The sequence below is a fragment of the Barbus barbus genome, assembly GCF_936440315.1.
Source record: "Barbus barbus genome assembly, chromosome: 17".
NCBI lineage: Eukaryota > Metazoa > Chordata > Actinopteri > Cypriniformes > Cyprinidae > Barbus > Barbus barbus.
In genome coordinates this window covers 28,031,784-28,049,840 of record NC_136745.1, presented here as the reverse complement: position 1 = coordinate 28,049,840, position 18,057 = coordinate 28,031,784, and the positions used below count along the sequence as shown (strand labels likewise).

Below are 18,057 nucleotides of genomic sequence, written 5' to 3'. Positions count from 1 at the left end.
AGCATGTAGGTGGAGAGAAGCCGGTTGCTACAAGTTTGGTAAATGCATAATTTATATTAAATTTTGGCTCTTTGGCCTAGTTCACAATCACACTGCATTAGAATAGCAAAAGTTTTGAAGGCGTTGATGGGTGTGTCTTTGAAGACTCTTGTAGGTTTAGTGATGGAATGCCACACATGCAGCAGTGTACACACATGCTGTGATGACTAAGGCTCAGATACTCTCAAACCAATGCACATGGCTCCGCAGGTCAATCGCCCACAGACCCCAGACAGAAAAGGCCTCTATCCTTTGTCCAATGCAACCCCTTGTTTTGATATGCACTAGAATAATGGAGAATTCCAGATAGTTCAGGTCAAAGACAAAAGTGAAGCATTTGGTCTGAGGATTCGAGCTTCTTGAACAAAACTTCCATTTTGGCTTTCACCTATTCCCAGAAGACAGATTTCTAAAGCATCTCGTTTTGCCCCATTTAACTTAAAACACAGAATGTGAATTCTGCTAAGGAACAGATCAATCATTTATTTGTATACACGTATGCTGTAGTAGAGGGTTTGTGTGTGTGTGTGTGTGTGTGTGTGTGTGTGTGTGTGTGTGTGTGTGTACTCAAGATCAATATACACCACAACAGAGATGTTGCATCGTTTTAAGTCAATATTTCAGACATATTTCACTCAACTAAGGTTTGGTTACTCAAATGCGAGATCATATGGTATTTGTTGTTGCTTTTTCAGGTACTACACCTATATACAGTTAATGGGTGCTTCTATATATTTTTGTCATAAATACTAATTATAATATAAGCTATATTTATATCCAGGAATATCTGATGATATATACTCTTTATGTTTTCAGAATTTTCAGAAAGACAGGGCAAAAATAATGTTTTTGCTGGTTGATAAGATGTATTTGTATCAGTATAGGTCTCTATATATATATCTCCCACATACATGCACCTACACACTGGTAGTATCTTACATTTTACCTTACTCCTTATATATTTAAAATGAATATTTAGGGAAAAATATAATCTGTGTGGTCAAATTGTTTGTCACCTTTGCTCCTGAGTGTTTTTGTTAAGATTAGACCGTTTTCCTTTCAACTTTCACCTGTGCAATCATTCTTGTCTTTTCATTGAACCGAACAGCAAGCATAAGCACTATGCACGGTCAGGCGCAGGCAGTGGAAAAGGGAGTCATGTGACGAGCAGGCACGTGTTTGCTTGGGGAAGTGAGTCTCTAATGCTGCCTGCTTTACTCACTCCTTCTCCTACTATGCACAGAGACAGGAGGAGCTCTGGCCAATCACAGCGTGTTCTGCTTGCATGCTTTGCATATCTGTAGGCATTTCCTCCAATCACGACCCATTTTTTTATGCCTTGTAGTTCAGATTGCTTGTAACTGCTGCATACACAGTGGCATATTGTGACTCGGTCATTCTGCGAGTTAGACTTTGCCCTTCAGGATATAATGAAGTCACATATTTCTGAGGTTAAATGCTCCAGTAGTTCTGAAGCTGGATCAACTTGCTTTTCTGAGGTGCTGATAGCATAATCTTAGCAATGCTCAAGGTTAGAGTGATCATTCCCAATTTAGAAGAGAAAACAAAACAAATATGCAATATACAATTTATATATCTATACATATATTATGTTATTTATTATATTAAGTTATATATAATCAAGTCATTTAAGTTTTGACAAACATTTTGAATATACAGTATATAATACTATGTAATAATATATAATACACAGTGGATCTTCTGTAACTGACACTTAATAGTATTAGTGAATCTACTGACAGGACTGAATAAACACTGCATTGTTTGTCTCTGTGTTTGAAGTGCAATATCATTTCAGCAGGATGTCTGCTGTGACTTATTTGACCAGCTGATGATCATTCTTCACATACAAGGTGTAAGTACTGGGCTATTTGTTTACATGGACACAACTGTTAAGATGCTAAAATAGCTCAGTCAGGGCAAAATGAAGATTGTTTGATGTAGTCTTCAGAAGTTACACGCTGTCAGGAAACACGCTGGCTTTAGCTGCCTGCGTTTTCTTATCCAAGGTTTTTCAAAGCATTTATTTGGATTAAAAAAGACGAACTGATCCCTGCAATGCAGTTTTCCTCTGTTGCATTTACATTTATTCTTAGTTTGTTCAAGTAAACAATAATGAGATGAGGAATAAGAAGGCCACTAAACACGAAGATGCAGTTGTAATTGTGAGTATATATGGTAACACTTTAGTTTAGGGTCCAATTCTCACTATTAACTAGTTGCTTATTAGCATGCATATAGCATATTGGCTGTTTATTCTGCATGGCCATATTTTAAATCCCTTAATCCTACTCCATACCTAAACTTAACTATTAATAAGCAGCAAATTAGGAGTTCATTGAGGCAAAAGTCATAGTTAATAGTGAGAATTGGTCCCCAAATTAAAGTGTGACACGAATATATATCATAATTAACATACTGTGTATTAAGTCAATACCACAATAGGCCATTTTCAAAACACACCAGGGCTCTGAAAGTGTCATTCTGAAACTGAACCCAGTTCTCCTACATGACAATATATTGCAACAGTCCTCGGTGCATTAGTAAGTGTGCTCTTTGATTTGTTTTCTCTCAGAGTGCTGCCCATTCACACAGAAGCCCCCATTAAATCATCTTCCAGCCATAAAGCACAGAGAGAGGCACGCATGCACTCAAACACCAGCAACATGCTCTCCCATTGGTGGTAGCAAACGAAAACATGAAAAAAGCATCATGCATGTGTGTGTGAATTGTATTGATTGCTGTCCTTGGACAACTGCAGCTGAAGGCACAATGTTGTTGACCTCCATACATCAGGGCATAATCAATGAAATGATATGACTGATGAAACAGACTCTTCTCTTGAAAGATAACTCCAACACAGAACAAACTCCTCCAGTCTGACAGCTGTCAGAGACACCCACCAGACGCTCAGGGTTGTCAAATCCCTTCAGTGACCTTTCACACGCTTATGGAAGGTGGGCTTGTTGGCTTGAGTAACAGTCTTTAAGTTCCCAGCTTTGAATGTCACTGGATGTTTGGTTTTTGCTGCAACTGTTGTTTCAATTTATGTTCCCTCTCCATTTATCCATTTATTTTCATATCTTTTTTTGATCTAAGAATTAGCAGCTATGTGTTATTGCTTTTTTTGAGGCAAACTTTCACTCTGACTTCAAACATTCAAACAGCATGTGTTTGGTCGATAGCCAGTAGGCAGCACACAGTTCAATAGACTGATGTGACCATGGGGTAATTTCCGATTTGACTGAGAACTTGTTAAAGTCCTTCAGGGGCTTGTCAGTTTAGATGTATTGGTTTGCATGCCATTCAAACAGCTTAATATCTATAAGATGTATTTATGTCTTCAATGTGAATCAAATATAGGATGGTTTCTTTAGCAGACTTGCCTCTTCTCTTGACTAACAGTCAGCTGGTGATTTCTGGGATGGCGCTCTGAATGGAAGCTACAAGATAGTCTCCACATGATACTGAAAGTCTGTAGGAAAACTGCACTTGAAAAGATCAGCCAATCAGTGTGTCTGCTGATTAGAGAGTAATTGCCCTAATTGTTTACATATAGTTTAATGTGTTTCTCATAAATCAAACTTAATCACCACAAGCTTTGATTTTGATCTAAGTCCAGCCCTAAAGTCAGCAGTGCATCCACTTTTTATCTATCATTATTTTATTTAATTATTGTAGTACTAGGGTTAAAGATTAGCTAAAGTTTTCGTCAACATAAAGAGTCAAAAGACTCTCTAGTACAGTTTTATTATTATTGTTGATAATAATACTACATGACAATATTTACAGTGGCCCTTTGTAATATATAATTCTCATATATAATGATTACTTAAATGCAATGATGGTTAATATGATGCACATAATTGTTAAATCAAACAAGCACTCAAATTCACAAAATATTAAAATAATACATTTAAATTATACAAAGTTTGAACAAAGTTGCCTTTAAAATTTGGGGCAAACTGTATAAATATTGGTTGATGTTTAGATTTTGGGCACCATAAGCAGCATGAGAGAAGAAGAAGAAGAAGAACTTGCTCAGTTGTGTTTACTGCATTGTGCGTATAAGGAGATACTACAGTAAAGGATGCAACCACATACACTATAGTCTGTATGGACTTTAGACATCATGAACTAGCATCATAAATGAGTCAAATCTAGACAGCACAAGCAGGTTGAGTTACAGTTGGGAACATGCATCCTGCACACATCCTTCTTCAGACACCACCAACCTGTGTTTAACCCACCTGCACCTTCAAATAATCGATTTTTCTGCTGTTTTACCTAACCCAGCCATGATTGGGAAGCACTGAGGCACCTCAGCACACTGCCCTCGATCGGTTAGAGATCCTCACTGCATGCGAGCAGAGCAGTATAGCAGCGCTCTCTGGCTCCTCTCATCTCATTCTCTAGAAGATGGCGGACTGCGCTTCACTGTTAGATGAGGAGCTCTCTTCATTTGTCTTCAATTACTTGACTGAAAACTCCGGCAGCCAGGTAAGCCATGCACCATTTCTGATAGAGCAGAAGCGTGGCTGTTTTTCCCCGGGTGTATTGTTGCACGTTACTGTCTGTGGAGCGATATACTTGCATCATTACATGCTGTCAGAGCGTCTCAGCCGGCGTCTGGAGTCCCTGATGTCTGCGCTTCACGTGGAGTTCACAGGAAATTATCCATAGATGCGAAAAGTGACATATAGACGAATATTGCACAGATAATCCCTCTTTTGAAGTCTGCGTTAGAGGGCTAGCGATTAGAGGAAGGTTAGGAACTTCACCAGCGGAATAGAAGGAGTTCAAATGTGTTCATTAGTTTGCAAAAAAATCACACCAATTTCCCGGTGTGTGTGTGTGTGTGAGACACGTGGGTGCTTTGGTGAACTTGACTTTAAGTTGCTGGTCCCTTGTAGTTTTAATATATAACGAAAGCGTTCCGATTCCGCACGAGTTCAATGATGAAAGATGAAAAGTAATATAGATCAAGGGATTTTTCTGTCTTTGTTTTTAGGCTATGCATTGCGTAATTATTAGTCGGTGTAGATGTTAGTACTATTAATGCACTTATTAAATGCGATCAGTGCTTGCATAATTTATATTCATATCTGGCCTGCTTTTTTGAGATAAAAACCCCTGTAAACCGAATGCATTATATCACTTATAATAAAGTTGAGAAACTGATACGCAGGACTGAAGGCAAATACCAAATGCATACATATGGGTGTTATATATCTGTACAATATAGTGTAGAGACCAGAACTCTTACGAAATGTATTGTTTTCGTAAGCGTTTGCGTAACTGTTACAAAACGAGCTTGATGCTAAATGGAAGTAGTCAAACATCTCTGCATCATGTGACCGTGTGTGCTGTTGATATTAATACATAAAAACGCTGTGCATTTCGTGCTTGTCTTGTCAGTAGCACAAGTGTTTATTTATAGATACAATACGTGTAGAATAGGGAGTTACAGTTTAACGCTTAAAAAGCCGAATGCTACTTTGAAACATACGAATGCTGGAATAACACACTTAGGAGAAAGATGAGGTTAGGAATACATTAATTTATTATTCCAAATTCAAAAACTGCCACATGCTAGTAGTTAAAGTATCATTTTTGTATCATAAATCAATTGTGCATGTTTACAAATCGCGCGGTGTCACCGAAAGATTGAGCCTCGTTTACAGACTTCATGTGAACGCGCGCTGCTGTTTGTCCTGTGTCCTTGTGTCAGCGGGAATATTGTAAGCGCAGTAAATGTGCTCGAGCTCGCTGTCTGGTCAGTGTAATAGTACTCCATCCTCGTGACTCTGGAGTTACAGAACACAGTTACTGCAGTCATGTGCTCTTCGCCTTAAACGTAGTAAAATGAGCGGAAGGCAGGGCCACTGACGCGCGTGCATGTGACTGACTGACTGCCGCTGCGCAAAGTGGAGCAGCTCAGATCACGACTAATAATTCACCATCTACTCCAGGAGCATCGCTCCTTTTTGATTTACCGTATTTACATTCATGCAAAAAAAAAAAAAATTGTCATTCGTTCCGGAACGTATTCGAGGAATAAACAATTGGATTTAGACTGTATATTTAATGTCCAGTAGCTACAACGCATTCCCTGTTTTGTATTTACGCGGAGAAATTGAAAGAGCATCTCCCACTTATTACACCACTGTTGTTACTTGATAATTAAGTAGAATATAGAGTATTGGTTTTATTGACAAAGAATATTGATTTGAGTTTAAATTATAAAAGAATCGAGAGACAAATACTGATTTGCGATCATGTCCGGTTGTTACACGTATTAAATTGAAATTATTTATCATGTGATTAAAATGAGTAAGAATATTTGCCTGCAGAATTCTGTAATTGACCAATCAGAATCAAGAGCTGTGCAATAAAGGCTAATTGTAGATAGTAAATACTTGTTTTCCACTGTATTTACTTGAAGTTCACTCTCAAATATGTCCAAGATTGTTGTCAGATGCTAATAATGTCAGAATAGCCAATTTATCGGTGTGTCAGTCCATCACTAGTGCTATGGCATTCAGTTTCAGTTCCCCCCTCGCTGCATCCTTACATTCTGCTGTTGACATTTACACATTCACTGCTTAAAATCCTAACATTATAAAGGTTTTGAAATCCATCACACTGCACCAGTTCTCAGAAGAGCTCGCGGTTATCGTGATGTGCGGCACTGCAGTACTATGTGTTCAGCTTTCGTGATATGGGCTGAGTCACCTAACTCGACAGAGTCAGGCAAATGTATTTACACCATGAAATGAGTCCCTCCACCCCCAGCTCATGTCAGTCAGCTGTGCCTCCCCTCATTTCCACTCATAATTTTATGCTGGTTTGAAATCATAAATATGCAGGGTTGACATGGTCTTTACAGCGAGTTCAGACAATTGACTCTGTGTCTGCTTGTTTACTGAAGCATTTTCTCTATCATTTGCCTTATCGCTGTGAAGTCGAACCATAAAATCAAATCAGCGGCAATGAAAATGATGTTTTAGATGTTCTGGTTGGAATTCACTTGACATCAGATTTGAAGAAATTGCTCATTTTAAGTCTATTCATTTGAAATCCACTGAGAGCGAGAGTAAAACGAGATACTATAAAACATCACAGGAATATAATTTGATTTGGTTTTCACAGAAAAGCTGAAGCTCCGAATGTGGCTCAATAAATTGGCTGCAGCCTCTGGATCGTCAGTTTATGTTGTGCTCTTTGCACTCCAATTACTTTACAGCGCTGTCTCTTGCCTTGCTCAGGGCTCACTCGTATTTATTAGAGGGGCTGTTTCCTCTCCTGAAGCCCCAGAGGTCTATCACCTGACCCTCTCTTTGGGGACGTGAGGAAGTCTGGGAATGCTCTGTAACAGATCAGTGTCAGTTTTGGACCGAAAAGGGATAGACTGTGGAAAGACAGGGCCTTGATATCAATAATATACCTATGATCCATCATCAGCTAAGAGCTCAACTGGCATCACAGGTTAAAAAAACCCTTTCATTGAGTTGTCTGGCCATTGGACCAAGGGTAAGATGTTTTCTGTAACTATAGTCCTCAGTCTGCTGTAACATAAACTCTCTTAAATAGATTATCTGGATGACGATCTATAGATGTACATTCACTTAAGTCTGGTCTTTAATTGACGACCATGTTCATTACATTAGCATTTATGTACACCGTTCTGCAGTAACAATTGTTGGGTCGCTCTCCCAAAGATATACCTAATATTAAGTATTTTAAAATACATTTTACACAATAATAAGAATAAATTAGTAAATAAAATTCATTTTATTTACAGCACACAATCATGTGACTGGCCATGTGAGCAGGAAACTCGCTGTGAATAAATCGCCATCCAAATCCATGAGTTTTATGACTGAGGTGATATGTAAATTTATTTTTACAGACGTCCATATGAGAAACAATTACCGTCCGAATCGGGCTTTTGACCCAGTTCCTGGTCTTTTTAGTGTGATGATTGACAGGCTCATCGTGAATTGCAGTGTTGCATGTTTGTTGCTACAAAAAACCTTTCCTTCAGTCGTAAGAGAGTCAAGACCTGTTCACACCACGAACACTATAGCGATAACTATTTTAGCATGCACACCAACTGTTTAATAGTTATGTTTAATATAAAGGCCTGTTGCTGTTTTGTCATCTGCCTCTTAAAATGCTTGAGCATATTTCTTTAAATTCAGCTGGATTCTGATTCTGTGTTTTTATCGTTCATAAAGTGGAAAAAGTGGTTCTGAAATTGATTTCAACAATGTGTTGTTATCGTTATAGTTGTGATGTGAACTTCACTGTTCTTAGAGCAATTAAAACTTTATATTTATCATTATTGTCCTTCACTGTAAAAAAAATTCCGTAAAATTTACGGTAAAAAACCGGCAGCTGTGCTTGCCAGAATTCTACCGTAAAAAATACGGTAGCAAAGTTTTAGGTTTTAACTTAAATTTACAGTTAAATACCGTAATTTCTTTAACTGATATAATCTTAATATACCAACCTATTAAAGTACTGAAATCTGTTTTGTTCCTTTGAAATACACTGATAACCACCAAATGCAGGTGATGATGAGAAAGTCACATGATGAGCCAAAGCCCATCACAAGCAACTTTTAAACAATAGAATATACAGAAGGTGCACAGTGTCATTCACACAAGCACTAAACACCATCATGGTGAAACTCATTAACCTGAAATATGCTATAAACATTAATTTAACACCATTAGATGTAACATACAACCCTAATAAACATAACTGATAAGAAAAAACTAAGAAGAAACAGTTATTTCAAAGAAAAAACGTCAAATTCAAACAGAAATTGAAATGGAAAGCAGGGAATTCTGGGAACGTCAGTTTTTCCCTGTACATTTTACAGGAACTTTCCGTTAACCATGTAACAGGTTTTTACCGTAGCATTTTCACAGTTTTTTACCGTTAAAATCACGATAATTGTTTACAGTGTTGGTGATGTGTTGCTCGAAAGGAATAGCCAGGATATTACTAAAAATATCAAATTTATTCCTCAAAATTTCATCTTGTCTTTCCTGGAATAGAGTCATTTATTTTAAGTTTGAGCACAACTTGGTTTGAATAAATCAGATTTTTCATTTAATCATTTTTGTTATGGAAACAGCCATTTAGTTTTATGCTATAGTTTCTGAGTTCACTATTATATGTCTTGGCTAATAGCTCTCATTTTTTAGAGACCGATTAAAGCTTTTCCTGCATTTTTATGCAGTATCCTGGAGAAATGCCTCATGCCAGCATTATTATTTTGCTGTTGTTTTATATTACGGTATTAAGTCTCAGCAGTTGCATGCTCTTATTAAAGCTCAAGTGTCCTAAAAAAGAAGTTGCAACCTTTGTATTCTGAGTCATAAGGTTATATCTTAATCTCTGAAGCACTGATTAGCTGATATGTGTTTTGATTGGTCTCAGTGTAAGTGGTATAAATCAATGTATTATGCATGAGTTTAGTAGGACAACTGCAGGAGTCATTTGCATGGTTGCAGGTTGGCCTATATATTTGCAAGCTAAACAAAGTTGCAGGTGTGTTATTCTAATATCAAATCAACCCCCACCTGTACACTGTGTCAAAATAAAAGCACAGAAAGCTTTTTGTGTTAGATTCAGCCTCTCCTCTGGCGAGTGCATTTGGGGATAGTATAACGCACACAGTGTACTTTAGATCAAATGTTCCCGACTATAAAACTCTAGATGTTCTTTGTTATCTGGTCCCTGTTAGGGCTGCACGATAGTCACATCGCAGGATGTGCAATGTTTAGTATACTGATCGTTATATTTATACTGATCATTTTCACGACGCACTGCCCCGCGCCGCAACAGCTAGAGGCTGTCTGAAAAAAGCAACAGTTGCAAATCATGTGAACTTTGTATCAGTACACCATAAAAAGAACTAGGGATTTACTCTGGGATTTGTTGTGTGCGCCACATCCAGTGAAGACAGCATCACTGATTATAATGGGTTCTATTGACACGGTGAGAGACACTGAATTCCATCTCCGCATCTATTTGTGTCTGAAATGACACGTAACACGCAAAACTGTCAAAATACATGTCTCTGCAAGTATCAGTGTAAGCACGGTTGAAGGTAAACAATTGAGAAAGTAAATTGATAATATATTGGTTCACAGCAGTTTAGTGTTCCTGAGGCTTTCTGTGTCATGAATGTTAATCAAACAACAAAACACTGAGAAAAAACACTTTTGTAGCTTTAACACAGATTTATTAGATTTCATTTATACAGTGAAGACTATGCAGTGTTATTCAGATTATTCAGTTTTTGTACCTGAACTGTTAGACTATATATAAAGAATATAAAGCACTGTTAATTTCATTTGTATCATTTTTCTATTATATTATGTTTGTAGTTTGCTTGTTTCCTATGCTGATTTATTCACCTACAAAAATCACCCCTATCATTGATTATTTTTTCCAAATAGAGCTGTTTAAGTCATCTGGTGATTCTTTTTTCCCCCCCTCATATCGCAATGTATATCGCGAAAAAAAGAGTTTTTTTCCGATATTGTGCAGCCCTAGTCTCTGTCTTTAGATCTTATAGATGACACACACACACACACACACACACACACACACACACACACACACACACATCCTAAGTGAGGCTGAGTGATTCTCAATATTTTTCAGCCCTTCAACGATATTTGATAGCTTAGTTTTTATGCATTTGCTCCGAAATGGCTTAAAAGAGTCTCATATGAATCAGTAGTGTGATCCACTAAATTGATTCAAATGATTCAGTTTTCAACTGTAAATGAATCAAACGTAAGTCTACTGACTAAGGAAACTTAATGGCCAAATAAAAAGACTCATTAACTATTTTCTTTCATATAGATAATGCAAGAACTGTGATTCTTGTCCTGTATGTATTTTGTCTTAGATTAAATGCAGCAGAGAAAGCTGGTGAGGGTAAGGAAATTTCCGCGTGTTTTGAATAGGAAGGGAGCGTACTAATCTTACCATAGCAACATGACATCAGGGAAGGGCAAGCTCAGACTGGCAGGGACTCACAGTGGGCAAAAGGGAACATGTAGGCATCATAAAACGCAAGTATATGGCGTAACACAGACCTGCTGTAGGTGTGTCCTGCTAGCCTACATTTTAAATATGGTGTAAATATTCTTCATATTCCTTGTCTGTTTAGTCATTTTTGGTGGATAATAATTGGTGGTCATGTGGATTATTATATGATAATAATTAAGAGCGGTTACCAAGCAGCACCTAATGAATGACACAGGTATACTAAAGAATCAGCAGGATTATATGAACCCAGGAGAAAACTAGTGCTCTATCTTTAGACCGGCACTCCTATAAAGAGTATTTTCGAACCATCAATAAGCCTTAATTATTTTTGTTTGTACTCTGATGGAGATGCTGGTCTCATGCAGGGTTTCAAAAACACATTAAACGTGATAAAAGTGCTCCATACGAGATACGCAGTACATGTAAATCTTATAATCGTACAGTGTGGACCACATTTATAATATAATTCATTCGTATCAAGATTCTTAAGAGTAATTATGAATAATAAATCTGTTTTGATGTTTGTCATTTGTTAAGTAAATGTATATATTCTTGGTTAACAGTATTGTGTATTAACAGTATTAACAGTTTGTATTTAAACATCAGGAATGGGCCCACATCTGGTCTTTTTGTGTCACTGTGATGATTGAGTAACTAAGTGTAGATGTTTTTGCTGTGTCATACTTTAGTTGCATGTTTTATGGAATGTTAAAGCAGACTGCATTCTAGAAGATCCTGTGCAACAGGACTGTGAGACAAACTCATTAGGAATTGCATTCTGTGATGTGCGTTAATGAGCATTTGACAAGCAATTAAAGAGTCTCCCAGCAATTAAACAAAAAAGTTTGTTACTTGGAAGAATCTTTAATTCAGTTGTAAGAGATGGAAGAGCCAACCAAAGTCTGAGAAGGCTATTGGCTCCCATGACAGCAACAACAACACAGTGTTCCTTCACAGATTGTTCTGGCTTGAGACGGTAACCAATCCAAAAGAGCCTGTTCATCGACTCCTGGTTCTTTTGTTATACAGCGAGCACCTGACTCTCTCACCCTCTTGAAAACCCATAAGAAAACTTGAATTTCACAGCATCTCCAAACACGCACTCTGTGACAATGACCTAATTCAGACCTTTGGTTTGGCAAGATTTGCCCACTTTTGACTGCTGTTCTGGAGATTGTTAGTCTTGGGCAATTTCTGCTGTCTGTGTTAGTAGCTGAACTGCGTAACCTTAATACACAGTCCATTTTATTCACCTTTCCATTCTCGCTCTGTGAACTGAACTTAAGCTGGTTCTAAGTCTTGTTCTGATGCCGCAGTAATTATTAGCACTCCTCCCTGCTGTTTCACCGTAGTAAAAGAACCTGAACCCACCCCTCCAACACATTCCGGTTGGTTTTCAACGTGTCAAACGTGGGTACAAAGACTGTTTTGAAACACTAGCATTCCTTTCACTAGTGAGGACTTGCAAATGATTGGATTGTAGACACTCCAAAACAGGTATCAGAAAGTTCTAAATAAGGTGTGAGCGTTATGATGCAATCTATGTGAAAGCAGGAAATAAAATAAAATATAAAAAAAAAAAAAAAAAGTGTGTATACTGTGTGTGTGTGTGTGTGTATATATATATATATATATATATATATATATAACATATATTAGGGGCTGAAGAAATGATTAATTGCAAATAAAAGTTTGTGTTTACATAATATGCGTGTGTGAACTGTGTATATTTGTTATACACACATATGCATGTATATCGCAAAGATCATTGGTGCCCCTCTCCCCTCCATCCTGGACATTTTCCTTGCACGATGCTCCAGCAAGGCCTCCAGCATCGTGAAAGACCCCACCCACCCCTCCCACAACCTCTTTCAGCTCCTACCATCAGGTAGAAGGCACCGGAGTATCAAAGCTCGCTCTGTCAGATTGCTCAACAGCTTTTTTTCCCCAGGCTGTAAGAGCTCTTAACTCCAATCTCCCTGTCCCCCTCTGCCCTCCCCCCCACACACAACTTTTCCTAAGTGCAATTCTGTGCTGCACACAGGTGAGTGGGCTATACAAACCACCTGTAGTAACGCACTCACCCCACTATATGCACACTAGACACTTTCTATAAACACTCTCTGCTACAAAGACTCAATAAGAAAATGTTTACTTGAGCATATATATATATATATATATATATATATATATATATACACTCACCTAAAGGATTATTAGGAACACCATACTAATACGGTGTTTGACCCCCTTTCGCCTTCAGAACTGCCTTAATTCTACGTGGCATTGATTCAACAAGGTGCTGAAAGCATTCTTTAGAAATGTTGGCCCATATTGATAGGATAGCATCTTGCAGTTGATGGAGATTTGTGGGATGCACATCCAGGGCACGAAGCTCCCGTTCCACCACATCCCAAAGATGCTCTATTGGGTTGAGATCTGGTGACTGTGGGGGCCATTTTAGTACAGTGAACTCATTGTCATGTTCAAGAAACCAATTTGAAATGATTCGAGCTTTGTGACATGGTGCATTATCCTGCTGGAAGTAGCCATCAGAGGATGGTACATGGTGGTCATAAAGGGATAGACATGGTCAGAAGCAATGCTCAGGTAGGCCGTGGCATTTAAACGATGCCCAATTGGCACTAAGGGGCCTAAAGTGTGCCAAGAAAACATCCCCCACACCATTACACCACCACCACCAGCCTGCACAGTGGTAACAAGGCATGATGGATCCATGTTCTCATTCGGTTTACGCCAAATTCTGACTCTACCATCTGAATGTCTCAACAGAAATCGAGACTCATCAGACCAGGCAACATTTTCCAGTCTTCAACCGTCCAATTTTGGTGAGCTCGTGCAAATTGTAGCCTCTTTTTCCTATTTGTAGTGGAGATGAGTGGTACCCGGTGGAGTCTTCTGCTGTTGTAGCCCATCCGCCTCAAGGTTGTGTGTGTTGTGGCTTCACAAATGCTTTGCTGCATACCTCGGTTGTAACGAGTGGTTATTTCAGTCAAAGTTGCTCTTCTATCAGCTTGAATCAGTCGGCCCATTGTCCTCTGACCTCTAGCATCAACAAGGCACTTTCCCCCACAGGACTGCCGCATACTGGATGTTTTTCCCTTTTCACACCATTCTTTGTAAACCCTAGAAATGGTTGTGCGAGAAAATCCCAGTAACTGAGCAGATTGTGAAATACTCAGACCAGCCCGTCTGGCACCAACAACCATGCCACGCTCAAAATTGCTTAAATCACCTTTCTTTCCCATTCTGACATCCAGTTTGGAGTTCAGGAGATTGTCTTGACCAGGACCACACCCCTAAATGCATTGAAGCAACTGCCATGTGATTGGTTGATTAGATAATTGCATTAATGAGAAGTTGAACAGGTGTTCCTAATAATCCTAATAATAAGTGTGTGTTTATATATACGTAATGAATATAAACAATTCACACATGACATGCATATTATGTAAACACAAACTTTTATTTGGATATATGTATTTTTTGTCGTATTTACCATTTAAAATATAAAAACATCCTTAAAATGACAAATTGACTAGAGAAACAACTCTGCATAAGATATTAAAACTTTTCAGATAATTTATCTTTAATAGAAGTGTTGAAGGGTCTTTAAGTATAAATGATAAAAAAATCTGCAAGTGCAGATCTTAATATCTGATGCCGTTTTGATTCTCAAGTAAAGTTAACTTGTTATATGAATTTTTAGAGATTTTCACTGTAACACAAGTCAGTGCTATGGTAACTATGTTACTAAACAATTACCAGATACAGGGTACATGGAATTTTCATGATACTATGTCTAAAAATATTGCACTACTGTGGTACTTAGATTAGTGAATGGATGGCTGATTTTTAGAGGCCTACATGATGATGTTCGTTAAATTTTGACTTGCAGCAGCATGTTTCCCTGATATGAATTATAAATCCACAGTTCCCCCATTTGCATGCACAGTTATACAGTGATTGTCTAGGCAAAAGTGTAGTGTCCATCTGTGGCTTAGGCAGCCCTTCTCAAACAGACAGAGTGAGATAAACTATCTAAGACAAGCTCTGGATACTGTAGTTGTTCATTGCCACAGGGCAAAATATCAGCAATCGCTAGAGAAAAGTCAGTTTTATTCTATGTCAAACACTTGAATTCTACCCACTATACAGAATGTGTTTCCCCCTTTTCCATTAGCCCTTTCATGTACTTTCACAGTACTCTATGTGCTTTTCAGAGTCTCCCCTGATGCGGCGCAGCTGTGTGTGACCCTATTTCTAGACTCTGTTTCTGGACGAATGCAGGAGTAACCTCAATGGGTTACATTAGCATTTTCATTACAGTCATTTGAATATTTGCTTTGCCTTTATGATACTACTGAACCAGATTCATGTGGAGGATTTAGTTAGAAGATGTCTGTCAGGACCTAACCTCTTGAGGAGCTCAAACCCATGTCATTTTGGGCCTAAGTATGAAATATCAGGTGTAAACCTGATCTAAATTTAGTAATATGAAGTTTACATACGTATTTTCACATCACGGATGAAGCAGAAGTCTGAGTTCTTTCTCTCATGAGGAAGACAAACATTGCTGGAGGTTCATGGAGGAAGTTAACCTGCCCATGATGGGTTATTGATTTCTTTGAATGTATTTCCCTCAGGTTATTTCACCCAAAGAAAACAGTTCACCCTCAGATGCTCTTTTTATGACAGGTCTCTAAATGTGTTTTCTTCTTTTGTTCTTTTCTACTTTCAGTCTTCAGACAGGCTTTGCAGATTTCACAATGCAAAATTTGTGTTGCAGATTCAAGCTACATCTCAGAAACTATGCTTTCCAGTCAAATTCCCTGCTTTAAAGCGGAAATCCGAGTTTTTAAATGCCCACAGACTCTGGCAGCCAGCATGATGGCATACAAGAGCCCAATCACATGATACGGGACAGTTTCCAACTGGTGGTAGCTCATATAATCCTGCCTACTTAGAAGTCGGGTCATGGAGGGGTTGTAGTGATGGTCTTTCATGTGAATTGTACGACTTTGTTTTGCTGGCGTCACAACAGAATTGTCTTTAGCTTTTGGAGTGACTGGAATGTTTTTGGGGGTGTCTCTTACGGAAGGGTCATTAGGATGGGTGAGGCACACTAGAGTGTTTGTTTCTTCAAGACGCACAAGCTGGGATTGTTGGGGACTTGAAGGAGTTTTCGCTCTCACCTTCGCAGAGCTGTCAACACTGGATGCCTGTATGGGCTTAAAGACAACGCTAAAATAATTCTAATGAGTGTCTGTTTAAAAATATACAAGTATAAAAATAAATATCTAATTGCATGGGCAGGAAGCGTCTGTGTGCAAATGAATGCTAAAAACGCCACCCTGTTTTCCAATTGCAGAGCTCTTGACTAGTATAAGTGCATCCTACAATTCCTGACGCCCACTAATTCACAATGACAGAAAGCGTAAAGATGTAAACTCCCACTCGCTTCCACAAATACATCAAGTTGCTCTTAAGGTGACACAGAACTTTCCTGATTTAAGCGGCACCTTCGGTGGAGCATCCGCGGGACTGGAGGGGCTGTTTCGCTTTCATTACAGTGTGTAACACACATTAATATGTAAAGCGTTACACAGGGGTTTGGTATCAGACACTGCTTTTCTTGCATTAAAAGCACATAGGGAGAAGAGAATAGACATGCACAGTTCACTGCTATCAGTGGAAGGTGCCTGAGGGAGCCATTAGTAGAATGGCATGGCTGTTAGTGCCAGAGAAGATGCACCCCAGAGGTCCACCTCAGCTGGGGCCGACCGGAAACACCGGTTGTACGCAGAGGACGACTAGTCTGTGCCGTGACGATGGGAACCATGGCTGGGTGTGGTAATCTGCTGATGAGTGGGGTGATATAGTAAAGAGGGCTTGGAGATGAATTACTCACAGGCCATTTCTACACTTGTGCGTGGCACAAAGTCCCAGAGGGCTTTCACAACACGACGATGCTTTGCAACCGCTCTTATCTCTTATATGGATGCGGGAAAGAGTCCATATTGTTACTACATGTTCAGACACAAGCTGTGAGTTGTAAACAGAGTGAAATAGATGCAGGGCCCTGTGATTTCCGCGATGTGGACTTGGACGGAATCACGGAATCCAGTCGAAATATAGAATTTTAATGTATAACACGGAATGTCACAGAATTTTGGAAGAATAAATTAAAATTTGGTCAGTACACTGAAATCAAGAAGTGACATAGGCTAGTGTCTGTGAATATTATGCCTTAAAAAATGCTATGTAAATAGGAATCCTGCATGTTCTGTGTCTCTGTGTGAATGAATGGCGCAGACGCGCGGTTTAGTCAACTACACACATGCTGTTTTCTGCTGCCTCAATATATCAGTACATGAACACATAAACATAGTTTCTAGAACTTCTCTGAGAGTAACATGAGCATTTTACCGTTTCTTTTGAGAAAAACTATCATCATATCATATACAATCAGAAACTTAAAGGTCTTCACAGCAACCCGTCAAAATACCCATCAGTTTGGAAACTGTGATAGAGATATATTACTTAATGTAATGATAGTATTACTACTAATAAAATTATTAAAACTTTATTTTAAGGAATATTTATACAAAAAATTATTTAGCACAAAATCAGTAAATTAGAGATGCTTTTGATTATTAAAATTTAATGAAACAATTAAAATGGAATCCAGAAAATTAATGGATAACACAGAATTTGGTAAAACTTAAACTGAATTTGAGAAAAAAATCAAATGTATTTCATAGGGTATAGTAAACAGTAATTTTACATGTTTAAAAGAGGGGATAAAACTGATTTCATAGGGCACTATAGATGCCATGTGAGACCTTTATATGAAGAATCATGGACAGGGAAGTTGAAAAACTCAATTTTCTTGGG

General features: G+C 38.4%; 1 protein-coding gene across 1 annotated transcript in view; it reads left to right on the top strand.

Moving 5' to 3' along the window:
* Positions 1-4,434: 4,434 nt before the first annotated feature.
* LOC306883044 (peroxisome proliferator-activated receptor gamma coactivator 1-beta-like) overlaps positions 4,435-18,057 on the top strand; it is a 45,445-nt gene continuing 31,822 nt past the window's right edge. Inside the window, exon 1 of the mRNA XM_079438110.1 lies at positions 4,435-4,560. Coding sequence (XP_079294236.1) covers positions 4,480-4,560 — 81 coding nt within the window. The 5' untranslated portion in view covers positions 4,435-4,479. The remainder of the gene's footprint in view (positions 4,561-18,057) is intronic.